This window comes from Melanotaenia boesemani, chromosome 9 (genome assembly GCF_017639745.1).
Source record: "Melanotaenia boesemani isolate fMelBoe1 chromosome 9, fMelBoe1.pri, whole genome shotgun sequence".
NCBI lineage: Eukaryota > Metazoa > Chordata > Actinopteri > Atheriniformes > Melanotaeniidae > Melanotaenia > Melanotaenia boesemani.
The window spans coordinates 10,777,932-10,804,555 of NC_055690.1; the positions used below are offsets into that span (position 1 = coordinate 10,777,932).

The 26,624-nt window shown below is 37.9% G+C and overlaps 1 protein-coding gene and 2 non-coding genes across 3 annotated transcripts; 1 reads left to right on the forward strand and 2 right to left on the reverse strand.

Annotated features, from left to right (window-relative positions):
* Positions 1-7,171: 7,171 nt before the first annotated feature.
* On the reverse strand, positions 7,172-26,329 carry zgc:85932 (uncharacterized protein LOC405875 homolog). Its single transcript, XM_041993814.1, has 20 exons — positions 25,979-26,329; positions 21,136-21,205; positions 20,208-20,326; positions 19,982-20,115; positions 18,893-19,064; positions 18,653-18,724; positions 18,450-18,541; positions 17,124-17,198; positions 16,791-16,951; positions 15,984-16,141; positions 14,656-14,864; positions 14,480-14,525; positions 13,239-13,313; positions 12,929-12,989; positions 12,346-12,410; positions 12,147-12,215; positions 11,939-12,017; positions 11,164-11,280; positions 8,831-8,889; positions 7,172-8,207 (listed from the first exon to the last, which is right to left on the reverse strand). Exons 1-20 carry the CDS (start codon positions 26,222-26,224, stop codon positions 8,181-8,183), a joined length of 2,106 nt encoding a protein of 701 aa, XP_041849748.1. The 5' UTR covers positions 26,225-26,329; the 3' UTR covers positions 7,172-8,180.
* trnak-uuu lies at positions 14,142-14,214 on the forward strand. Its single transcript has one exon. It is a non-coding gene; the product is annotated as a tRNA-Lys (tRNA).
* trnak-uuu lies at positions 15,719-15,791 on the reverse strand. The gene has a single exon. It is a non-coding gene; the product is annotated as a tRNA-Lys (tRNA).
* Positions 26,330-26,624: the final 295 nt, after the last annotated feature.

Sequence of the window (26,624 nt, forward strand, 5' to 3'; positions counted from 1 at the left end):
ATAATTATGCTTTTATTAGTTCTGGAAGTTGAATTATTACATTATTAAATAATTATTAGTAAAAATGTTTTCATATAGTTTCCCATGTTTCAACCTCCTGTGAACAAGAAACAGAACCAACCAGGAGAATTAATCTTCAGTAGCTGATTCATGTTGTGGTCCAGCCCTCCTGAGAGCCACTGACCCAGAGGACAGGCATCACAAAGCAAAGAGGCCTGAGCTGCAGTATCATCCATCACATCTGCCAGGCGGAGGCTCCGGGCGGGTGCCGAGGCTGGCTGTCCTGCCTGCAGGAGCCACCTACAGAAGTAGGTCACACTCAGGCTGTCCTGGTAGATTAGCGTCACTGCAGCCGGGGCAGCATGGCATGAACATGTTTCATCTCTGATGTGGTCATGTGACGACGTGTAGCACTGCAGCTCTGTGATTGGTCACAGCAGGCAGGAGTTGTAATCACACCGTGGACTGTAAGAACTTATGAATGAATGGAATGTAGCCGCTGATTTTGCACATGAGGCAATGATGTGAAAGCAGAGACGCAAAAAAAAAAAAAAAAATCAACATACCGCCATATAAAAATTTGATGTAACCTTACAAAATGTGACATTTCATTTAAACATGTTTGTTACCAGATTTTGTCCCAAAAAATTATTTATGATACAATCTTTCAACAGTAAGTTCTACTGCTGGTTAGACATCAAAAAACCTCATTTCAAAGCTAAGAGTTACATAAATTAATTTCCTCTTTTAAAGCGGAAACAGACATTTCAGAGAAGTGCATCAAACAAAAGCAGGAAAGAAAATATGGAGAAACTTTACAGAGGGACTTTTATTTCAGGCATGAACATAAACAGTGATGATAACAAAGCCATACAGCCTTAACAACATCTTAACAAGAGAACAAAGCAAAAAAACAGAGTATGACACAATTAAAACAAAGCCATCCTGAAATTATAACAGCAGCACAAAAATGTAACAAAAAAGCAGTTTAACCAGAAACTTCAGCAAAGACATAAAAAACTACTTCTGGTGTGCTGCAACACCTGCAACCAAACCTGCTGTTGATATTACAGCAAAAGCCACTACCAAACACAACAACTACAACTAAACAGCTGAGCAACCACAGCAACATCTGTAGCTACGACAACCAGCGCCACTGAAGTAATAGCTCTGAATACTACTACTGCTGCACAGCAACAGCAATCACCATCGTCTGTGACTGATTATGCATATGTACTGTAGAAGCATGCAGCCTCCTCCACTTTAAGGAGCCTCAGTTCAGTGTATCATCCTTCTCTAAATGCATTACTCTTTCACCACTGCACGCTCTGTGATTTGGTTGGCTGGACAACATTTACCATCCAGACACAACAACACTGTTAGATGTTCATCTATGAAACTCTGCTGGGTAAATTCTTAGAATACTTCAGCACCCTTCCAACTATCAGCTCTATGGTTACTATCTGCACACCTCCTAGTCGTTGCTCTTGAACTTTGACAGACTTTGGTAAAACAGTATTTTTTCCACCAATGCACCATTATCATGGACTTGTCTCCAAAAACTCTTATACTAAAAGCTATTATATTAATAATCATCATAAAGAATGCAGTGAAAAAAGAATATCATTACTTCTCTCATTGATCATTTGTGTATCACGTGTGTTTTACATAGCTTTGAGATTTCTAATCTCAATGCAGTTTTTGGTTCAATAAAAGTAAAAATACATATATATATTTTAAAAATCTGCAAACAAACTATCAACTGCTACTAAGCAGTGGGTGAAACTGCAGCAACACCTTCAACTAAACACAAAACTTCAACTAAACCAACCTCTGAAAATGCATCAGCTACACCAACTTTAACTTCTGATGCACTGCAATGCAACTAAACACAACAAATTCAGCTACCAATGAAGCACTGGAACCACCGTAGCTTTATACCTACACATACAGAGCAACAACTAAATTTAACATAAGTGTGACTAAACCAGCCTCTGAAACTACAGCAACATTTCTATAAGCTACAATAGTTAGTGAAACAACAGTAACTGAACTAATAATATCCTCTGGCAACACATATCACACCTGCAACTAAATCTAACTTCAGTCAACTTAAATTAAAGCAGCAACTGCAAGATTTTCACACTGTGGCGGCCCTTTACGATGGCTAATTCAGCATCCATCTTGCATCCTATCTCTACTCTGAGCTCTCTCCAGGCAGTAAAAATTAGTCATACATTGACTCTTGTCTTATTTCTTGCTCTGTCCCTTTATCTTTTTATTATTGCTTCCTCTACAATGTCCTCTTGCTTTTCTTTGATGAATCAGCCACAGTACACATTCAAAACAGCCAGTGAGTTGATATCCAGTTACACAGTGCCATAAAGCTGCTGTAAAGTAACGCAGCGCCCAGGAAAACAACGTGAGGTTTCCTTGCCTTGGGTTGCTGTTGGGCAATGATGGTTCCAGGAATGTACATAATAAATGTCACTGAGCCATCAAAAGAAGCCAGAAACACATTTTTAAAATCAGAAGGGTACACAGTGCTACTTTAACTTCAGCAATATTTGCAACCACATATTTACCAATGATAATGATACATAGCAACAACCTGAACTTCAGTAACCAAGTCGATCACAACACTTATGCCTGGAACTGGTCCCATCTGTTCAACAGTTACATTTCCTGTGATAAACTGATGCTTGAAGTTTGTGCAGTGAGTTTGTTCTAGTTGTGTTTTTATAAAAACATCCACAGGTAGATCCTACACAGTTTGTAATAGTTTGAACTTTTGATGACAGCAGTTTTTATTTTCACATAAATACTCATCTCAGACTCAGACTCATCTCAGCAGCCTGTTAGAGCTCAACTGATTACCATTACACATGGAAGCAACAGTCACTTTGATCCAAGGCAACAGAAGCACTGCAGGATAATGAACAAACATACACACAACTCTGACTGCCCTTACTTTACAGGATAATTATAACGACGGATATTTACACATTACTGACAGAAGTACAGGACAGAGGCTAATTTCTAAAAACATCCCCTGAGGTTCGGGTCGCTGCCAAGCAAAGGTGGAGCCAAAATCATGGGCTGCTGGGAGGAGGCATGGATCACCTCTACAATCTGATTGCCTTCCCAGATGCCAATCCATGTTTAGGCAACAATGTTCTAAGAAATTTCCAGTCTAAACTGACATGTACCTGGGTCAGCCTCAGATGCCCAAGTGCATGTGAATGCAGCACATAAGTATCCCTTATCGCAATCGTAAAGTTAGCATGTTTGCACAGGAACAAGCTACTGTTACCAGATAAAACATGGCAGGGAATTATTTTCCAGCTTATGAATGAGAATAGAAATGCAGGTAAGTAAAATAAATATGGTTTGAGTATGTAGGGCAAAGTGCAGTAAGTTGACTCACCCTGTTTACTGTGACAACTGTACATTATTATTGTCGCGTGGCCATTCATCATGGAACCATATATCATTTAAGGAGCACAGTGGGGAGTAATGACCAATCATTTTCCTTAAAAAACTATTTTAGGCTTGTCAAAGAAAGAATTTTAGTCCATTAGATATAACGGCCTCTAAATTAAAGCCAATTCATCCAAGTCTAAAAATATTTTTGCTATCTGCTGTTAAGTTATCATTGTATTAAACCATGATAAACATTTAGCTTGATATTATTATATCTGTGAGGTAAAATGAGCCAGGTGCTGTGTGGTAAGTTGAACCAGGTTGGAAGAACTACGAGGAAAGCTCAACAGCTTACATTTCACTTCATCCTCAAAAAGTTAAATATTGGCTAGTCATACGCTTTTCTTCAGCCTGTAACTGGTGTCATTATTTACCTTTTTCCACATGTTCTTCACACTAACAAATAATGTTCATGCCCATTTTAATTTGGGCATAAAGATTGGCATAGCACTGACTTCAAATATGAAGTACAGATGTGAATTGACGGTGGCCCTCAGTGGTCAAAATTCTTCCAGACATAAACATGTTTTCATCTGTGAGTGGATCAAGTGGCCTCAGGTTCTGCTATAACTGCAAAACAGGTAACTTCAACATTGTGGTAATGTGTCTTCTTCTATGGTTCTTTTAAGGTGTTACTCATCTCAAACAGTGCTCTAGCACCTATCAAACAAAGCCAGTACTGCAGTTTTAAAGCTCAGATGGTTCTCACTTCACACACAGTGTTGTTTTTCCATTTGAAGACACCGTAGTAAAAATGATGGAATAAATATGGCAAGTAGACATAAATGGCATATTCTAAGGAAATAAAAGCATAACAGTTTTTGTTTGTTTGTTTTTTGTTTTGTTTTTTTTGTTTTGTTTTGTTTTGTTTTTTTGTAAAGTGATTAGATTAAATTCAGTTTAATTAAGCTTTATTTGTAAAGCACCAATTCACAACAAAGTCATTTCAGGACATTTACAGACAAATCAATTCAGGCCAATTCATTGTGATCCAATCAATATTCATACAAGCCATAAAAGAAATAATAGCCTAGCTAAGGAGACCAATGTATTGCAGCAAATAAATACCAACAGAAACACAGTTTTCAATATTTGTAAAGAAGAATTGCTTCTCAAACATTTTTAACCTGGGAAAATAAATGTAAACAAAAGGAAAAAAATCACTAACTTGGTTTCTTTTGGTCCATGTAAAGCTTTATTAAAGAACCAATGTAACTGTGAGGGCCACTCCTAATGTTGAATTTATGTACTTTACATTTGTTTGATTGTTGATAGTTTTTTTGTGTGCTGTTTTATTCATATTGACTGCTGTAGCATGCTTTCTAGGCCAGTCATTTCAAGGGCCACTCTGGTTAAATAAAGGTTAAATAAATAGATTAAATATAACTACATGCTAACTAGCCCTTGAATAACAGCTGCAACTATAAAACATGAGTTGGGAAACAGTTCTAGGGAAGCTAGATGGTGTCTCCTTGCAGATCCTTTTTACTTGGAAATTCTCTAATTTTCTAAATAAACGATAGCATTTTAAATAAAACACAACATACAGCATTATCTATCCAACTACATGGGTTGTATGAAGAGGGTGTTAAAGTCATAATACCAGTGAATCATCCTTCTGGGCCAAGTTTATTGGATGAATAGAAGGATGAATAAACACTGATTAAACTTCTGACTGGGCTCAAGGTAATTTTTCTCCTGCTATCAGTGAAGTATATCAATCTTTGCATGGCTGTGGTTAAAGCTAAGCCATACTACCCAGGATAATGTTGCTTTGCTTATAGAGTGATGATTCACCCCCGAAGCTTAGACCTCAACATAATTGAAGCAGTGTGGGATCATCTGAACAAAAGGCATGAAACACCCAAAGAGTTTTGGAAAGTTTTTCAATAAAGCTGGAGGACAATTCCTGGATACCCACGTATGTAAAAGCTGGGTCAGGAAAAATTATAGAAGGAGATAAAAGAAGAACAGATAAACTGAGGGGGAGAACGATATTTTCATGTTTTCAGTTAGAACAGAAAAGAGCTGAGACAACAAACAAAGCTATATACTGTAGGTCGTGTGACCACTCATCTAAAAATGATAAGAACCATCTTCAATCCTTTGTACTTTTTGTGCAATGTATTTGAATTCTGACCCTTCCCTGTCCCAACATCACAACCGCTCCTTCCCCAAGGATGTTTCTGGTACTGACTGAACTGCACATTACATTTTGAGGTTTTTTTTTTACCTAAATTTTACTGGGTTTTATACTAATTATTATGTTTCCAATGCGGTGCTTTCTCTGCGCCTTTTAATCCCCCCATGGGGTTAAATAAAGTTTTAGTTTTGTTTCGTTTATTAATTTACTTTTTGAACACAGTAAAAGAATATAAAGTGAAAGAAGGGGGAAAATGCAATAAATGAAATAAAAGTCCATATTCAATAACAAAGCAAAACCAAAATAACAACAAACAGGAAAAACACGAAAGTTGCCTGTAATCTCCTTTAAATCCTTGTGGTCCAAAGAAAGGAAAAGGCAGAAGTAAGAGCTTTTCTAGGCCAATGGCCTCTTACTATTATTATGCTTTTATATTAGAAGAGTGTCATTATTAATGAATATTCAATGCATCACACAAAAGTCTAAATTAATAAAACCTGCACCCATACAGTAACAAGGAATTCATGATATAACACGTTTTTCCAACAACGTGGTCATGGTCTGTGGATTTTTGGTTTAGTTTCTGGTTGATGTTGTCTCCAAATCCTCTGTCTTGTTTCCTGTTTTATTTTGTAGGTTTACCACTTTCTGTATTCTGTTCTGATCACATCCTGTTCTTTCAACCTGGTTTCTTTTGCTGATTTTCTCCCCTGTTGCTCATTTTGGTGATCTGTGTATATGGACTCTTGCCTTCAGTTGACTGTTGCTGGATCATTTTCATGTCACTCCTCATTCTCTGTTTTTATATTCTTACTGTGGATGATCAGTTCCCTACTTTAGTTTCATCATTAAAGGCACCAGATATTACCTGGTTTTATCTCCTCCGTTTCTATGCTGCATTTGGGTCCTTCTATTTGCATCATCCCCGTGGACTACAGCATTGTGAAGTGAAGTGAATTCTTCCTAATTTTCATTTTACTAGAAGACCACATAAGTAAATAATGGCTCATTTCCTCCTCATGTTTAATCACACGGAATATTACTATATGCTGAGTAGGCCTTCTTATCATACATCTGTGATAATAAAAGATGACACTGATCCCATGTCTGTCCAGACTGTTTACTTTTTATATAGAGGATGTTCAAGTCATAATACCAGCAGATGGAAGGACTGTGCCAGAGGGCTGAATAAACACTGATTAAATATCTGTTTGATAAATACTTATTTCCTAAAATCTAGATTTTTGTAGCAGTATTGTAAATCATTTCCACGTGCCACCTTTTCCCAGTCTGTGCTTGTGCCTGGCAGTTCTATCAAAACCTTTCCAGACCTGCTCCTACTGGAAAGATGGATCCAGATCTACATTCACATTTACAGGCCTGAAGCTGACTCACTGGTGCAGTTTCAGACAAAACAGAAAAGAAAACTCTTCAAGATGTGGAGTTCAGTTTTACTAAATGTTCATAATAAATTTAATTTATTATAATCCAGCTTTCTAACCTTTGCATACTTGGTGGTTATTGTAATTCCAAACTTAATAACTTCACACTTTCTCAACATTGTTTTTATATTCTTTATTCAAACATAATAAAGCAAAAATGGGCCGACATTTATTTAGTAAGAGGCAAAGATTTAAAACCACATTGTATACATCTTTACAATCAGCTCAGCTTTAAGGCTCCACGAGTTAAAAGAAATACAAGACGGAGGTTGAGTTACATGATGAATAAGTGTATGAGTTAAGTGAAAGAAGCAAGAATTTAAATGACAACAAAGCCTTTTGTGCTTTCAGATGTCAAGATTGAATAGTGAACCAGTCCAAAGCACAATCCCAGTACCTCCCACTGGCCTTACCAGCTGATGTGCAGAGGTAAGATGCACCTTTTATTCTTGTTATCAAGAAGAAAAACTGAAATCATTTATCTGGACGACCCCTCGTCCTTGATCGCTAGAGGAGAATCTTACCTCCGCAAGAAAAAGGGGGGCTAAAAGAAGATTTGAGACTTCTCAGATTCTGCAGAAGAAAACAATCTGAAACTTTATGTGATGTATTTAGTGCCTGTTCTTGAATGACTCAGGCTTTCTTCTTGTTTCAAATGAGTTCTCTATATTTTTATGCTAAAATAGAAAAGCAATGACTGAAAAAGTTCTCCTTTATGTTTCAGGGGCTCAGCCCTTTGTTTGTCATCGCACCTCAACCTGATAGGAGCTGCTGACATGCACACAGCTGATCTAAAAAACACCTGCTTAAAATAGAAAACTGAAATCTATTTCTTTTAAAATTTACTCATCCTTGCAGGATCATGAAAAATAAAAATTCTCTCTATATTTATTTTATTCGAGTAAATGCTTCTGTTCAACTACAGGCTCACATACAAGAGGAAAAAATAAACAGTATAAGAAGGCCGGATTTATGGCTACTACATATGTCTGCTTTCACATTTTGAGAACTGGAGTTTCTCTGTGAGGGTCAACGATATCGACTGTGCCAACCAAGATATAAAGAGAAAACTAAAAGAGACCAGCTGAGCCAATCTTGGATCTTGGATCAGGTCAGTTGTACATGGTCATGTGGAGCCACTGGAAATAATCAGACAGATAATAATTAGCTGAACATCATTAACTTGATGAAAAAAAATAAAGTTAAAAGGAAACCACGCTGCTTCCCTTTTTCTGCTCACATTTCTCCTTTCAAAAGTACTAACTCATGCCATCAGTTTAGACTTTTTGCAATTTCATTAACTGAAAAAAAGAAGAAGTATAAAAGTGTGAGAAAAGGTTCTTGTTTTCTGTGAACTCCTCCAGCAGATCACTTCAAGTTCTGACACGTGTTCAACCCTGAAAGGCATACACGGCTGCCAACAGTTCAAATATTTACTAAGATGGATCTGCTGTATGAGTTAAACTGTCTGTCACTTAAATCCTGTTTAAGAACAGCTGTTTTTCTATTAGACAGACTGCAGAATATTTGCACCCAGAATCGGCAGATTTTAGGTAAAATCCATTAATCCACATTACATGAAGCTTAAAGCGGATCATTTCCACCTCCATGCTTTACAAGTTCAGAGGTTTTCACCATTCCCCTCTTCTTCCTTCATACTTTATTTAATTTTTAAGTTAGCTCTAAATGCTGTGGGGATCTGAGTTTATTAAATATTCCTGTAAAAGAAAAAGTTTTGTAAACAGCAGAAAGTCTGTATTACCTGTCTGAAGTTGATGGTCACCGTTCCCATTCCCATCATGTCATACGCCTGAAATTTGTCTGCAAATAAAATGAACAAAAAAATGTTTAAGTTAATAAGCAATTAATTCTGACACAAAACACAGATTCCTACTCTGTGATGTAGAAATCTCACATTTAACTACTGTTGTTTGGATTACAGGACAGTTAGATTGTCTAGCTATGTAATTAATCTGGACAGCATTAATTTGGCTTCCAGTGAGGAAACTTGGGACTATTTTTGACAAGGATTTGTCCTTTGGCTCACATCTGAAACAGGTTTCTAGAATTGAAATTCTTGTGTTGTTTTATTGCACCCATTCTATGTAAGGGACTTTGTGAATTTTATCTGTGAAAAGCACTTTATAAATAAACATTACACCTACGTAATATTAAGACTTAGAGACATCCTGTCTCAGATAGATGCAGGAAAATCTAATCTATGCTTTTGTTACTTCCAGATTGGAATACTGCAATTCCCTAGTAAAGGTCTGCCCCAAATGTGCCCTGGAAAGCTTCCAGCTGAACCAAAATGCTGCAGCAAGGGTTCTGATGAGAACTAGCAGCAGAGATCATGTTTCTCCAGTTTTAGCTTCTCTTCACTGGCTTCACTGGCTCCTTGTTAAATCTAGGATAGAATTTAAAATTCTTCTCCTTACATATAAAGCTCTCCATAACCAGGCTCCATTGTATATCCAAGATTTCATAGTTCCATATATTCTCAACAGAGCACTTTGCTCTCAGACTGCAGGTTTACTTGTGGTTCCCAAAGAGTCAAATGGGAGGCAGAGCCTTCGGTTGTCAGGACTCTCTCATATGGAACCAGCTCCCAGTTGGGGTTTGGGAGGCAGACACCATTTCTACCTTTAGGATCAGGCTTAAAACCTTCCTTTTTGATAACTTTTATAGTTAGGGGTGGTCTAGCCATCCCTTAGTTATGCTGCCATAGGCTTAGCCTGCTGAGGGACGTCCCATGAAACACAGTGCTCTTCCTTTTCATCTCTTCGCTCCTCATCGTCCATGTATTTGATGCAATCTGTTGGTTTTCCTTAACAAGGCTGTTATTTATTATGAATTGGCTCCAACTGATTTGTCTGTAATGAGCCCTGAGATGACATGAAAAGATGCTATACAAATAAAACAGAGTTAGATTTATTCAAATCATTTCAGAGCACTTTTAAAACAATAAAATGTCATTTTAATCAACTGGTATCATTTTATCATTTAATTTATTGTAGCACCATCACCTACTAAATATATTTTAAATGGTTAATTTTAACTTTAAAAAGGTTACTTTAGACATTAAAGTAAGAAGGTATTATATTAGTAGTGCACAAGATTGCTTTCTTTGCAGTAATTTAATTTTATGTTTAATCTGTGACTGAATTCATTTTTGACTATTGGTAAAATCTGACTTTTCCTCCACAATCATTTTTACAGACCTGTTTCTTCCAGATGGAAGTACCTAAGGTCTTCAAATTGCACCTATTCCCACAAAACTTTATTATTATTATTATTATTATTATGTACATGAACAATCTTATTGAACTCTAAATTTTTCAAGTATAATAATGATTATTATATTAAACACAATCAACCATTTTTTTGTTTGTTTTGACTTAAAATTTCTGAGGTTATTTTTTCAAATTCTCATCATGAAGACAGTCATCAATATGTAATAAATAAAAGTTTATCTGAAAAAGATTTCTCTCAGTTTATATGTTCTTCTTTATCTCCTTCCATGATTTTTATAATATATAAATTATTTTCATGAAAACTTGGTTCTTAAGGAGAACAACAGCCCTAATTGTTCTTTCATTGTTTCCTCATTTTATATGAGCCATTATGAATATTCCTCCAGTGGGAGTTGAAGCTGTTTTCATTTATAACTCGCTCATAATTGAAAATGTGTGAAACAGAAGTCGAGTGTGAAGACAAATTATGATCTGGGCATGAGCAAAGATTGTAAATCTTAAAAATAACTCATTGCAAAGTCTTTGTCGTCTTGGATATTTTTTTCCCTCTAACATCAAACAACATCTCATCTGTTTCCTGTTCTAACTTCAACATGAAAACATCTTTCTAGCCCTCCTTTTATCTATTCATCCTTTATCTCATTCCATCATTTTTCCCACGCCTCTTCCATCACCTCACTCTTCCTCCCATCCACCCTTCGTCTTCCTCTGCTGCCTTATTTTTTGCAGGCTTGTAGTGTTAATTAACACCTGCTGATTTAACTAGTCTCCGTGTAATGGGACTTATTTAAAAAAATCACAGCTAACTGTTTGTAAAAAGCACAGCATCATTCTTCCTTACGGATCATGCTCTCCATCTTCATCACCAGGTACAGGAAGCCCGGATAACTGATGGTCATGTTGGATTCTGTGTATCTCAGTCCAACCAGCTGCATCACTAAATCATCCACCTGGATTCCTGCAGCAAGAACAGAGCAGACAGATAAAATATGCTGGGATATAACTTACTTTAATTAAGGTGTCCATCCATCCCAGAAGCCTTTGTTATGCATGAATGATTCATAGATCATTGCTGAGTGGCTTAAACTTTTAAAACCTTCCAAAGAGTCTGAAGAACTATCATTCAAGACCACTTTAAAAATAACAAGAAAGTCTGGCTGCTTGGAAGCAAAATGTAAAGAAATGAGGGCTGGATTGATCATTTTGCACACTGCTGTATTTTCTTTATACCAAACATTATGAAGACAGAGAGGAAGAAAGAGCATCATGAGGTTCCTGGTGTTAAACCATATTAGAAATTCAGGAAGTGAAAAGAAGCTAACTTTAAACAGGTTCTGACAGAGTAACCTCTCTTGTACTAAAAGACAGATTTGGTTTTTAATAAGTTAAAAGGCTCAAAGAAGAAAGTTCACACAGATTTTTTCAACAGAAAACACAAATGCAAAGCTAATCAAAATGGAGCTATTCATGACCCTGTTTTATTGTAAAGTTTCTTGTTAATGTTCTCTGATATTATTGAACGTGCAGAGACTCTACAAACTGGTGAATCCAGGTGTTTTGGCGCCCTCTGCTGGTCAACTAAACTGGCCTGAATCGGGGAGGATGAGGTATTTTACCTGCTGCCTTCAGAGCCGGGGCGACTTCTTGATATTCAAGGCGCTGAGACCTGTTCTTGTCAAAGTCCAGGAAAATGTCCTGCAGAAAGATTAAACTTCAAATTAAATACATAGAATCTGAACATAAGTTAACTTACAGTAAGACATCTGTTCCAAATCAAGTGAAGCTGTTCCAATGGAAGATAGCCTGTAGTATTGGTGCTGTTACCGTCCACCTCTTGATCTTGTCCCACAGAGTCTGAAACTCAGACCAGTCCAGCCGAGCGATGCCTTGGCTCTGGAGAAAATTACAGAAGTTAAGAAGATCTAACCAGAAATAATAGTGACAGTTCTCTACATCAGTCCAAAGTCAGCTGACTACAGGACACCATGTCTGTTCCACATCCAGAAATCATGCTGAAGGATACATCCATGAGGACCACCAGACTCTTGCAGTGCTCCAAAGCCAAGTTCTTCTCACTTCCAGCCAACACTGAACACAATAAACATGACTGTTTTATATGATGTAAAACAAGAAGCATCAGTCTTTTTAATGCAGTGACCTCATTAAGGTTTCATGAGCTAAAGGAGATAATACACATTCATGATGAGCCCCACAGTGTTTCTAGTAGTGGAGTAATAACTGTTACCCAGACAGGCTGTAACAGCAACTACATCTAAGCAAACAGTGAAAAAATATCAGATTTGGCTTGTTCCAGTAAGAATTCAGTGCTGCTGCCTTTTCTATGAATGAATTTCAGGTCCTGTTTACACGACACTGTTTCCACACAAAATGCAAATATTTTCCTTTGAGTAAAAAAAAAGTAAATTCCACTTCCAGTTTACACTAACGGGACTTGCTTACATTGTTAGAAAATTTCACCCTGGAAGCCTTTGTCAAATCTTTGCGGTTTTATACACCCAAAACTTTTGTGTTTTACTGTCTCAGCATTGTGGTGTAAACAGGGCCTCAGAGACTGAACAGAATAATGGATGGGAGACGTTACTGACCTCCTCCCTGTATGGCCTCAGTCAGAAGATTGTAAAGACGCTGTGGTTTGCAAAATCCTTCCTGATGACAAAACAAAAAACATGCACAACACAAAATGTAAGGATCAGTGTAGAACACACACACACACAGACAGTCCAATATATGCAGTTTCAAACACAGAACTGCTTATAGCCTGTGGCTGAAACAACTTATAGTTTTTTTCTTTTTTTCTTCTTTCATTAAGCTGCTTGGAGCTGAAGAAACTTTCCTCTGGAAATTAACAGTAAGCCCAGTCTGGATGTAAAGCAGCTGTGTGCAAGTAAATCGTACCTTGTTGCAGTGCTTTTTGTACAGCTCTCTGATGGATTTAGGTGATGGAAGAGCAGCATGGTGAGGAAATGAAGGCTGCAGGGAGGATTCAGAGGGTGAATTATAAAAAACCGCAATTTTTTTAACACAGTTTGCTGGAAAAGCTTTGAAATATGGCAAACACTGATTGAGGACTGTCCCCTGATTCTTTTACCAGGTTTTATTTTCTGTGCCTTAACTGCACCAACAACACCAGTGGGTCAAAACTGCTTTCATGAATATAACTCTAGAACCACAGACCTGAGGAACCACCAAGACTTCACTGACTTCAAATGTTAGTGTCAATACGTTGGATTTTTATGGGCCAACAAAAGTTGTTGTATGAATTTATGATTTTCTAAAGCACTCTCCTGTCACAGAAAATCAAAAAGCAAGCTAATGTTCATAGACTCAGGAACAGATCTTTAAGAGGCACAAAAAGTGCAGTATTTGTTCAGTAGATGGCGCTGGAATGAGCAATAATGTCTGATCACGCTGAGGAGCCAACCTGTTCTGACAAGATTAACCTTAATCATCAGATTTTATCTGAAGGCTTAAACATTTACAAAATCCACAAATTCTTTTGTACTCTTCTTCAGAATTGTTAACAGAAAGTTACCATGGAGACCGAGCCTGCTTGGGCCCCTCCTCTACATCCAAACCAGCGCTGATATTTGAACTGTTGCAGGAAAATACAAGACCTGTCAGATAATTTATTCTGTGTTTTGGTGAAAAATAACTGTAACAATATTGAACATTATTATGTTGAATAACAACTAACAATATATTTATCTCTTTTAGGACAGATCTTATACATCAGCAAGAGTGGGCACGTGGGATCACCCATGGTATTGTGGATTAATCTGAGTGATGATCTTTTGTAGGGCCTGGATAGCTCAGTCGGTAGAGCATCAGACTTTTAATCTGAGGGTCCGGGGTTCAAGTCCCTGTTCAGGCAAGGGTTCTTTAAAGATTGGAGAGTTTCAGTAGTACTCAACAGAAATAACTAAATATGGCAGTGTTCATAGAGTTATAACAGGTAGGTTTGTTCAAGTCATCTGTGCTGTTGTCATATAACAAGTTCTATACTACAACGTCTCATGCTAAGGAGCAAACTGATTTTAATTAACTTCATGGTTTTTTTTTTTTTGTTTGTTTTTTTCTTTAAACATTTATTTGAATGTACAGTAACATATTTACTAATTACATGAGTGGACTCATACCTCTGTTAATGAAGAGACATCTTGAGGTACTGGATTGTGAGCTGGACTTGAAAGAAAGGATGATAACACATTAGAATCATCATATTTATAAGCAAAAGTGAAGTACCTAAAAAACCAGGCATTCTAATGGTCATGTCTCCACTCCAGAGGCATGGCCAGACTAATGGCTGACTCACGTGGCAGCATTGCCCTGCTCTGTCAGCACCCTCAGGAGGAACGCTCCCTGCTGATTAGGTTCTGCAGTGGAAGGAATGATGATGTAGGGACCTGGAGGAAGAGACCCCCGGAGAACAACCTCTCGGCGTGAGAAGTACTGTTGGGTGTAGAGGACTGGGCGGCAAACACGCAGGTCCTCACGTGACAGGTGTGTGTTGCGAGGATGGGCCTGGAGACACAACACACAGTTATAATAATAAAACACGAGCTACCTGCTTTGTGATCAGAGCCCAAAACTTAATTCAGTTAGCATTAATTGCAAAATACTGTATGGAACAGAGCTTATTAACATATTATACTGAAACCCCAGCACACAAATGAAACCTTTAACTTCTAAGTTAAAGGCGTGTTAAACTTGTAACTTAAAATGTGCTTTCACAACTACAGAACAAGGGGATCTAGAGAGATTAGTCAAAACATGACATCAGAACCATTTAATTGTTTATATGCTAATTTTGTGACAATTAGATTGCAAAAAATTAGCTAAAACTTAAATTTATAGCAACCTACTCTGGTCTGACAGCAATTTCACTTTCTTTTACTTTCTTTCTTCTTGAAGGTGACCTACTTTAGCTAACTTAGCATAACGTACCTGTAATGTAATTGTTAACTAAATTAGCTTATTAGCATTTGCATTTACTTTAGTTAAGTCAGACTTGACTTGAATAAGTCGATAACGATAGCTTTAGCCATAGCTATACCTATGACTACACAAAGGCTTTAGTTAGGTAAACACTGCCACAATAGGAGTGACAGAACATCCGTCATCCGATTTCTGTAGCACCTCACCCTGCACCTCCTAAAGCGTTTTGAAACCAGATGAAAGAGGTTTCAGCATGCGGATTATGCATAGTTGTCTCTCTTGTTTGAGTGTTGACATTTTAAGTTTTAATAAATTGCATAGTGTGTGAGCGTATTGCATACACATCTTTTTATCATTTAAGTTTCCAATTTAGTACTCAACACCTTAATGGGCAAGACTTCGCATGAATTAATCTACTCCAATAAGCTAAAGCTTGGTAACGCCTGAACAGGGACTTGAACCCTGGACCCTCAGATTAAAAGTCTGATGCTCTACCAACTGAGCTATCCAGGCCCTGCAAACTGATAAATCATGTGCTGATTTCCATGTTCATACAGTACTACATTGTGTTCTTGCAGGCTAGAACAGAATTCAGGTGTTTAAAAGCAGTTTTAAAAAGCACTCTTCTGGTAAACTGCATCATTCTTCCCCAATTGCACTAACATAATCAATAACTGGAACCATGTGATCAGGGTTTGTGCGTACCGGGAATATATGCAGGGCAATAGCGAGGTGCATGCCTTTGCGTCTCTGGTATTTCTGCATCAGAGCCAGAACAAAAGAGCAGGTCTTCTGAGTGTTGGTGGGATCACTGTCCACCTCCGACAGGACAAAATAAAACTGTGGGTTCTGCCAGAACAAACCTGGACACACAAACACACACATTCAGAATAATAATAAACTGTTGCTCACATTAGCTTTTAACATTAATCTGATACATTCGCATGAAAATTGTTACATAAGCTGCAATGAGACGTTTGCCACTTTCACAGGAAAGTTGCTGTTTTTGGACAAAATTATGAGGTCATGCAGAAATCACTGGAGCTGAATGTTGTGATTATTTCAAACAAGTAGTCTAAAAAGATTATATTGTAGTTGCTTTGTTCAGCTTCTGCAGGTCATGTTATCTGCTGGTATACAAGTTTTTAGGAACAGGACCTGTGGAACTTACCTTAATATAAAAGCAGTCAGCGAATATGAGAAAACATTTAACATTTTGTAAAAAAAAAATGTTCAAAAAATAACAAGACACTTCTTGCTGGCTGAATCTGCACAATCTTTTATTTGTGCTTTTACTGATGCTGGGTTTTTTCCTTGTTTGATGATGTGGTGCAGTTTGTGTTCTTTTACATGACAACTGTCACAGCACCTTTTCTGACGGGATTTAACTAAACTAATTTAACTAAATTAAACTAGGCAAGACCTCAACATACAGTGTATGTGATGAACTGCTTCACTGACATTCAGATCAAAGCTGCTCTGCTGCAGCTAAAAAACCCACATTCCTCCTACCACTCTGAGGAGAGCCTCCTGCTGTGATGGATGGCACCCACTTCCCATGATGCATGACGTAGCTCCAGGGCAGCACGTGGGAGCCCGACCCACTCAGAGTGTCGGTCAGGTGACACACCTCCATCACCTCAAAGTGCTGACGGAAGTCTGAGATCGACATCCTGACCGAGACACAAACGGGTGAGCTTAACAACGAGACTGAACTGTCCTCCTGAGTGTTCGAATATCATGGCAGAACAGAAAGCGTTTGTGTCATGTTTGCAGAGGGCAGACTGGGACGATGTGAGGCAGTGGTGATGATGATGAAGAATGTTGAAAAAGCATAAAACTCACCAGAACTCCCCGTCCTCCTGCCTGACTCTGCCCAGTTGTCTCTGCTCCTCGATGCTCACCGTGCTCCACTCAGGACTGCAACAAGATGCACACAGGACAAACTAAATATAAAATATCCATCTGTAAATATTCATCTACAGCCAAGCTGCCACTTCTGCCGTGACAGAGGTGTGTGTTTTCCTATGTGACATTTCAGATTATAGTTTTTGCGCAATACATGACTTAGATGTCAGTACGTGTTCCAAAAGGTAAAAAATATAAGTGTTTTGTAGGTATGGTTAAAAGGATTATGAAAGCTCCTGATGTGATAACACTGTTAACTGAACTCATATTAACTAACCTGTAACTAACATGTCACAATTTACCTAACAAGTTTAGCAGGTTTTTGTTTGTGCATCACATAAATTTTCTCTTTCATTAATGTCCCAAGTCGTCTGAAACATGTTGCTGGCTTCAAATTTGAAATGAGCACTTTTTAACACATGGCTGTTTTCTATAAAATATCTTTACATGCTATGCAAATCATAGCAGTGCTTTTGAACAGCGACACTTTCCTTCTTAAGAGTAGGCTGTATGCTATGGCTCAGGAGACAAGCTGCTAGTCTGATCCCCAGTACGAATGGGAATACCAGTTGCTTGGAATCAAAAACTTCAATATGAACCAGTGAAAATATTAGATACGATCTATACGACAGTAAGATCACATGCAATAACCAGCCCCAGTGTTTTCCTTCCATGTAACATGATTATGGTGGCTTATCAGATCTCATGATGATAATGCTACTATTAGTGACGATTTTATTTGGTGTTTATATATATATATATATATATATATATATATATATATATATATATATATGTTTATATATATATATTATTTATTTTTTTAAATGAAACATTAAATGAAACACAACAAATAAATAATGGCCAAAGTTTTAAAATTATGACACTTAAGTTCACTCATTTTACCGCTTTTCGGCTCCACATCTCTTTCTGTCACTCTGTACATTCGCCTGCACCACCACACTTCTGAGAATCTGCCCATCTTTCTTCTTTCCATGATGATATGATGCTAGTCTTTTCTCTCATTGGCCACTTGGTGTTCCCATTAAAAAAAAGTCCCGCCACTTCTGAAGAGGCAGATGTCCTTGACACCCATCGCTATTTCTTTGCTCTTATGAGAAATCCCATTTAAATTCAATGTTTGACTTCATCATTAAAAAAAGTGACAGGCAGGTGGGGATATTACTGCAACCAGAATTTAATAAAACCACCTTAGTAGTAAAGAAAATGTGATTAATTATGGTAATGTCAGTGTGTACCAACCCTCTCAGGTCACTCCACGGACCCAACCACTCTGTGTTCCCCCATGGGTTGAGGATTCGCACCAAATCTTCGGTGCCATGTGTAGTCTTCACCTGGCAGAGGAGGCCGAAATCAAACAGGAAGAAGCAGGTGAGAAGCGGTGAGAAGAGACGAGAAAAGTAATCAGATGAGTATGTGTTTACTGACTTTGCTGAGGTAGTTACCTTCTCCACAGCAGTCAGAGAGTAGGCATGTCTGTACATGATCCCCAGTTCATTCATCTTCTCCAGAGGACCCTGAAGAGACACAAACATCCACCCACACTCATGACTCATTATAAGCTACCCTTCAATAGAAGTAGGATTTGTCTTATTGTTTCCTTAAAGGTTCAGAGATCTAAGCTAGACTGTAATGAATGAATTGTCTGCTTTTCATGAACAAATAAATGTCCTCCACCAGCATACCTGGCTGTTGGCGCAGTTGATGAGTGCTCCTTTGGCTAACATGTGTCTGAGTAAGTCTGGCAGGTTTCTGGGTAGAGAGGCAATGTTCAAAACCTCCGCCACCCCACCCGTCATGTCTACCATGGCCTCATGAGGGAAGCCCATATCCAGGGCTCTGTAGCCTCCTTTTAGCCTGGAACAGCACACACAGGAAGGAGGAAAGAGGGAGGAATTAAACTTCATGAAAGAATGCAACAAATAAACATGACAGTTAAGCAGAAAACTTTCTTTCCATTCAGGTCGTATGACAAAAATATGCAATCCAGTCAGGAGACTTACCAAACTGCTACTGTAAAATAAGACGATGACTCCCCTGAACATAGTAATTTTCTAACTTCAAAGGCCTTTATTTATTTAATTTATTTATTATTTTATTTTAACAATAAATTAGTTATCTAAGACAGCAGCTGTTGATAAAAGTTTGGTTGCATTTAAAACAGAAGAATATCAACAGAAAAATGTGAGTTTTCACTTTTCATGGACAGAAATCAGAATTTATAGTTCAAAAGAATAATCTAAAAATCTGATAAATCTGCATGTTTTCTGAAATCCTGCTGGTTTTTATGTGGATGTGCAAAACCAATATATAATTACCCAGTTTCAGTGCTAAAAAGAACTGATTAAAACTATAATTTAGGTGTTAAACTACATCCAAAATATGGACATATTAAGACATAGCAAGCTTTATTTATGCAGGGAAGGTAATGAGAAGGAACAACAACAATAAGACCAAAGCAACACTTAGGAAAACAGAATGATGGAAGACTACACCGTATTTCATCAAAGATTTAAACAAATATAATACTGATTGCATGCAAACACAGTGTGCAGGAAAGCTCAACAGCAGCTCTACTCCCTGAGGAGACTGAACAAGTTCGACGTGAAAACCAAAATCATCACCAACTGTCCTGTGTCACGGTTTGGTGTGGGAGCTGCATCTACGGCAGTAGATTACTACGAAGGGCAGTGCAATGACACCGGAAATCATAGGCAAAATACTTCCTGCCATCCAGGACATATACAACAAGCGATGTAATGTCAGTAACTCACTTGGCGTAGGCCTTCTCCAGCAGCGAGCTCCAGAACTCGTTCCTTTCTGGGGAACTAAGGTAGATCAGATTGTTGCCTTGAGTTGGCAGGAAGTCGTCGATCTTCACCTCCTCCCACTGACCGTACTGCCAGAACTACACAATGTGACACAGAGAACGGTTCAAGCAAACAACACATCTTGCATGTCTCTGCTGCAGCCACAGATGTATCTTGAGCAGATATGCACCCTGAAGGTGAAGCTCCCGTTGTATCCATCCTCAAAGCTCTGATTTAAAGGTACAACCTTCTTGAGCAGAGGCTGATGGACCGACAGAGAAGCTATTGCAGAAAGTAACCAGCAGTCACCTGGAGAGGAAGGAGGAGAGGTAGGTCAGGTCAGCAGTATAAAGTTTTCCTTATAAACCCAGCTTCCATTTAAATTGGTGCTTTCCTCTTTTCTCATGCGCCTATGCACGAATTCTACACGGTAACTTTTTATCTTTTTAATCATTTTAATGTAATTTATGATTTTATTGTGATTCTTGCCATTTGTTGCTGCCTTTTACTACTTCTTAATATCTGTAATGCTTTTGTTTTATGTGAAGCACTTTGAATTGTCCTGTACATGAAATATGCTATACAAATAAACTGCCTTGCCTTGCCTTTCAATGACTTGCTATAAAGAGAGCTAAATCTTTATTGTCACCTACAGTTTCATTTCTGATAATACCGTAGTGGTTGGACCAGTTTACTGCTTTCTACACATCACCCTCTTTATTTAAAAGTCTGTTACTCAAGCTGAAAACCAGCCTGTAGCATTACTAATCCTTTATCCCCTCATAGTTTTATTCATGCAGGTTCAGCCTCTTTAAAGCTCCACTGTGTGCCTTTGAAAACTCACATTTAAACTATGTTTGTAAACCCTAACAATAATGGTGTTTAAATTCTGTATGTTTACTTGGACATCATTTGTAATTTCCTAATGTGATTTTTACTAAAACCCCCCCAGCCTATATAAAAATGACCACTCAAAGCAAGGAGGCAAGGAAGGAAGAAGGAAAGGGGGGAGCTGAAATTTGTGTTTGTTCAAAATTTTATCATGTTTTAAAGATTTTTAATCAGGTGTCTTGTTCTCTGTTTAAATTAAATGCAGTGGAGAAGTTGCTTATACGTACCAAGTTTTCCTTGACGGATGTCCAATCGGGAAGCTCCGTTGACTATAAACTGCGGCGACGGACAGAGCTCCTGAACACAGCAGGGAGTTTAATGTTTGATTGACAAGAAAAGAAGGGAAACAGTCAGATCATCATGCACAAAACTTGCTTTTACATGTCTGAACAGGACCAATCCTAAAATAAAAGCAGTTAAAGTTTCATCTTGGGAATAACGGGGGATAAATTTATCACAGTGATCGCTCTTATTAGGTATGGGTGCTGAATAACATTAATTCTAAATTACTTCTAAATAAACATACACTAGAATCTCAGTTTTAAAAGGACTGGGCTCATTTAACTTGAAGCATTTCTAGTAATAAAGTAAATAAATCAACAGTATTGCAGTTCTTTCTTTAAATATCACGATCAAGTGAGAACAAAAAAAAAGTAAAATAGACAGCCTAGATCCCAATACCCAAACCCTCTGTTTTTAGGAAAATCTTTTTCTAAAAAATAAATATAGCACACCCTGTTCCAGCTGTTATAAATAATTATTCATGCTCTCTTCTCCTCACACTTATATAACTGTACACCGCCCACCTACAGATTGTCCAACACCCTTTTTATAAGAAGGTGAACTCATGCTAGAGGATCTGAAGCTGCACTTCTAGCAGCTGATTTTTTAAGTGTAGGAGTGAAACTAAATTTGGTCTTAAACTGAATATCTTGAATAAAAACAGCTCTGTGTGGGTGAGGATATCGCTGACATGTTTGTGTGTAGGAAACATGACTGGGTTGTTTATAATAAGCGTTTCATTTGTTCATTTTGCATTAGTCACAGTACCAGTTGCACCCCAGCATATACCTGTTTTAATACAGTACCAACCTCTACAGGAGTGTATAGTTTTTATAAGCTCACTTTATGTTTAATCAGCAGTGCTCTGAAATATGTTTTCTTTACTTTTGTTTCTGTGTTGGAATCACAGATTAACTCAGACTGGGGCCTTGCTGCTATGAGATGCTTAACTTAGTAAATTTTCAATATTTATTTGAGTCCTTTTCTCAGGCTTAAAGGCTTTCAAAGCTTCAGTCATCCATGACTGGTTCTCAACACAACATTCTAACTCTGCCCAGCTTCTTTGAATGTCAGTAGCTCTATTGTTACAGCTCCGCTACTAAACTTCGGCAATTAAGCATTCGTTGTGCATCCTGTCTCTTCTCTGAGATCTCTCCGGCCAGTAAATATCAGTCCACTGTTGACTCTTGTTTTTATCTCTGACTCCATCACTTTCTTTCTTCTTTTCCTCATTTCTTCTAAAAAAGGTCCTCTTGTGCTTTTGTGGTGCACATCTAAAACGGCCAGTGTGTTGAAATCCAGCTGGTGTGTGACTCTGGGCCTTAAAACAAAAAGCAGCTGTAACATGACGTCATGGGACAGAAAAAAAAATGAAGTATAATTTCTCAAGCTCAGGACACGGCAGGGGAAAGATGGCCTCAGGAATGTAGATGATGAATGATTCATCATCTACAAGATCTTCCCAGTATTGCATACATACAAATAAAACCAGAATCAAAACACTGTTATCTTTAGCTTAGGTGGGAGGTGGATCTGTCAGATGACAGCCTGGGAATGCATTAAAAGTGATAGTGGGTTAAATGTGTCTTATTTGGTTCATATACAATCACATTTTCTGTCTTATTTTGCCAACAGAAATATAAAATTATGCAAATGAGAACAGCTTCACTGGCTGTATTGAAACATAGTATATGTGGAAACAGAGAAAATAAAAGAAGCAAATAGACGTAAAATGCTGCAATAAAGCACAATGGCACCAAAGAGAGATGTTTCCACATATATGCTAATTAGTACGTAGTCATTTTTATAAGCAGGCATTAGTTGCTTCTAATTGGAAATAGACTAAAAGGTTCACAGACCAAGTCATGGAACAAAGTTGTGTATCAGCAAAATATAACCTTATCTCTGTTAATTCACAACAGTTACTTTATAAAACACACAACACATTCACATCTATGAACACCTCCACACAATCCCTTTTCTCTGTTAATCACTTTACCCAGCAACCAGCGGCCTCACTCACCTTTAAATCACTCAAGCATGAAAAGCGAAGGGCACTACATAGCAGGTTGCTAAAAATGTTGTAACAGAATGCAAATAACTGATAAACAATATCATATAATATACTGTATCACATTACACCATGTCTGGGTGATGTATGCTAATCTGGCCAGTTCATAGCTATAACATTAACCAGTGAGAATTAATCAGCCTGCAGTCTTTGTACTTTTGTGATAGTTTTTCTTGTTCGCAAGGTAATAAACCTCTAATATAACTTACAACTATAAATGTGTATATTTCTGCTCTAGGTTCAGAGCTACAGAAATGGCTGAAGCAAAGGGAAGGAAAACAATAGACTTTCAAAACATGTCAGCAATGTACCAAAGCTATTTGTGTCTTTGTGATGTACTGACTTTTTAAATAGGTCTTCAACATGTTGAGGAAATGTTTAATGGAAATTAAAGTGTTTTAAGCCTGTGTATTTTACAATATTGTAAAATAACTATTAATAAATACATCCCTACTGATAATTCTTTATATATTATCTCCTTTTGTGGCAACAGCAGGGATGTTACACCTGCTGAAGAAAAGTCTGGGCAAACTTGTGAGCACCAATAATCCCCTCACAGATTTGAATGTGTTTCTGCAAATTCACAACAAGTAATTTCCTGCCATGATACCGAGGATCCATCCATCCATCAAAAGGGAAAATAATTAACATTCTCTAAGCCAGGGGTCACCAACTTCGGTCCTCGTGAGCTACTGTCATGCAGGTTTTAGATGTCTCCTACTACAACACACCTCTACACAAGCCTGTTAATGACCCAGCGATTTGAGTCAGGTCTGTTGCATCAGAGCAGAATCCAAAACCTGCAGGACAGTAGCTCACGAGGACCAGAGTTGGAGATCCCTGCAAGCGGTGCAGGTGCAAACACTGACAGACATGACGGGGGCCTTGTTGATGTTGAACCAGGAAGCTCTTCTTACGCTGACAACCTGTTTGCAGATCCAGCAGCTTCATTTCAGTTTCAGTTAGCTTCCTTTAATTTTGTCGGTCATTGCTTGTGTGCATTTGCTTACTGTTGTATAGACTTTTAAAAGGTTTGCTTCTGAGAAAGTGAAAATGAGGTGTTATCAGTTTAATGCCTCCTCCCGCAGGCTGTGTGCTGCTTGTTAGGTTTAGTTTTTCGGTTTGAGCCACAGCAGAGTGATTTTAATCTGAGACGTGACACATTTTCCATGATACTGTAAAGTCAGGTGTCGCTGTTGTTTGGGCCAACTGCTTCACATTTTCTACTGCTTTCAACAAGTTTAGAAATAAGTGACTTTTTCAGCGGATTAAAACTGAAAGAAGGCTATGATCTGCCAAAATCTCTGTAAGCAGTAAACACAGAGTCACCTTCATTTTACTGAAAGGCATCTAGTATAACAAAGCATTGTGGGAAAACACTGAGCTGACGCATGTGTGTTCTGCTTTCTATATAATACTATCACTAGCATGTAATTGAACTGCTGTGTTGAAGTAGTCGACTTTTTTTAGGGAAAAAAAATAGCTTATTCGCATCATCCTCCAGGCTCCAGAAAATAATGTTATATCTGATTAATGCCAACATTAAAGTGTAAGTAACAACACATTTGATTTTATGAGGGTGTTTTATCAGATTTCATGTAAATCTTTTATCTGTGTCACCTGAAGGGAAAAAAGACATAAAGAATGTTTGTTGAAGTATTGTTTCTCTTTTACATGTTTATACAACTTTAACAATGAGTCTTGTATAGCTGAATGTGTTTACAGTGAATGTAACCACACCATAAAGTAGATTCAACTGTTTTCTCCTATAAGAATTGTTGTAAAATAATTACAACAAATAAATTATAAATAATTATTACAGCAACCTCAACAGCTGTGTGATTGTACTCTGCTGTATTCTGACATTTCAATGCTGCCTTTTCCTCCAACCTCAGTAAAAACTATTCCCTTAAAAACAGACCCTTAAAACATGTATACACGACTCTCCGAAGAGTTACCAGGTTGGGGAGGGGAGGGAGGGGGACGACGACGACGACACATTTTTAACTTTTAGATTGCATTTCAATTAAACAATGCTGGCAATGCTAAGCAAGCAAGCAAGCAAGAAAGAAAGAAAGCAAGCAAGCAAGCAAGCAAGCAAGCAAGCAAGAAAGAAAGAAAGAAAGAAAGAAAGAAAGAAAGAAAGAAAGAAAGAAAGAAAACTTGTTAATTGTGCCTAAAATTTCACAACTGATAATACTCTCCATTTAAAAATCAAATGCCAATATTGTCATTTATTGTTAGTTCTGGTATTTTGAAACATCCGTAATCAGAAGTTTAACACAGCAAACTTCCTTTAGATGAAGTTTGAAAAAATATACCATACTAATCATTTTCATTCCCATACATATTCGATAACTGAGCCAAGTTAACCACATACAGCATTGAAAATGGCTGTATAAAAAATTACAATATCAATCTAAATTAGAATGTAAATATTTTTCCAAACCGTCATTTGTAGCCTATAAGCTGTTCATCACATTATCAAATTGTTACTTGCACACTTGTATCCTGCAAAATATCCAGCAAAAGCAGCGGAGTAAACATGTAAAGCATTACAACCTCAAAAATGGTGATATGCACAAACAAAAGTAAACCACTTCCTAACAACTCCACCTGAAGCAGGTCTCAGGTGAGTCGTGCAATCCATCTGTTCATTTGGTGTTAAAACACTGAAAAGAGTTTTGTTTTAAAACACTCAAAGTAGTCTTATTTACCTTCGGTCTCTTCCACGTGATCCCAGCCTGCATCTCCAGTTCTCCCACGGGGAACTGGTAGTCCACGAAGAGCCCGTCCTGGCCCGCCGTGACTACGTCCCCGCTCCCCGCCGACACGTTCCCGGCCAGCAGGTCCGCCAACCACCGGCGGGACTGGGAGCCCAACAGCTCGTCGGAGCATGAGTCCACATCATCGTCCAGCGGGGGGAGAGAGCTTTCAAATGACAAACTTTGCGATTTTTTCATGTCTGACCCGCTTCAGTTTAACTGACTTTGACTGAGAGACTTATTCTGCAGGCAATGAACTCTGAGCACCCCCCCCCCTACCAGGAAAGCCTCTCACCTGAGCAAAAGGTGCGGCTCCTGCCGTGGTTTACTTTTCTCTGTAAGCACCACACATGCGGAAGAAAAGCGTACGTTTATTTACCTGGAGTTTATTGTCTTTTTGATTGTTTTTCTTTCTTTTTTAAATAATTTAACACTTTGTTTGCAACCCTTAAAGGATGCTACACATGTTTCTTCTTTTAATTAGATTTTTTTTTCAAAACAATCAGTCTACTACATATCCTTACTGTTTCACAATAAAAGAAAATTGGAAAGAACAGAATTTTTTAGCTCATTGGGGGATAAACGGCTTCTATAGCCC

What these genes read in the sequence shown, in the direction of transcription:
- zgc:85932 (XM_041993814.1), bottom strand. Translation starts at nt 26,224, where the DNA reads ATGAAAAAATCGCAAAGTTTGTCATTTGAAAGCTCTCTCCCCCCGCTG. An exon ending in AGGAGGCTCTCCTCAGAGTG is followed by an intron (nt 16,142 to 16,790) that starts GTAGGAGGAATG and finishes TTGTGTGTCCAG; the next exon opens with GTTTGTTCTGGCAGAACCCA. An exon ending in TGAGGCCATACAGGGAGGAG is followed by an intron (nt 12,411 to 12,928) that starts GTCAGTAACGTC and finishes TATTGTGTTCAG; the next exon opens with TGTTGGCTGGAAGTGAGAAG.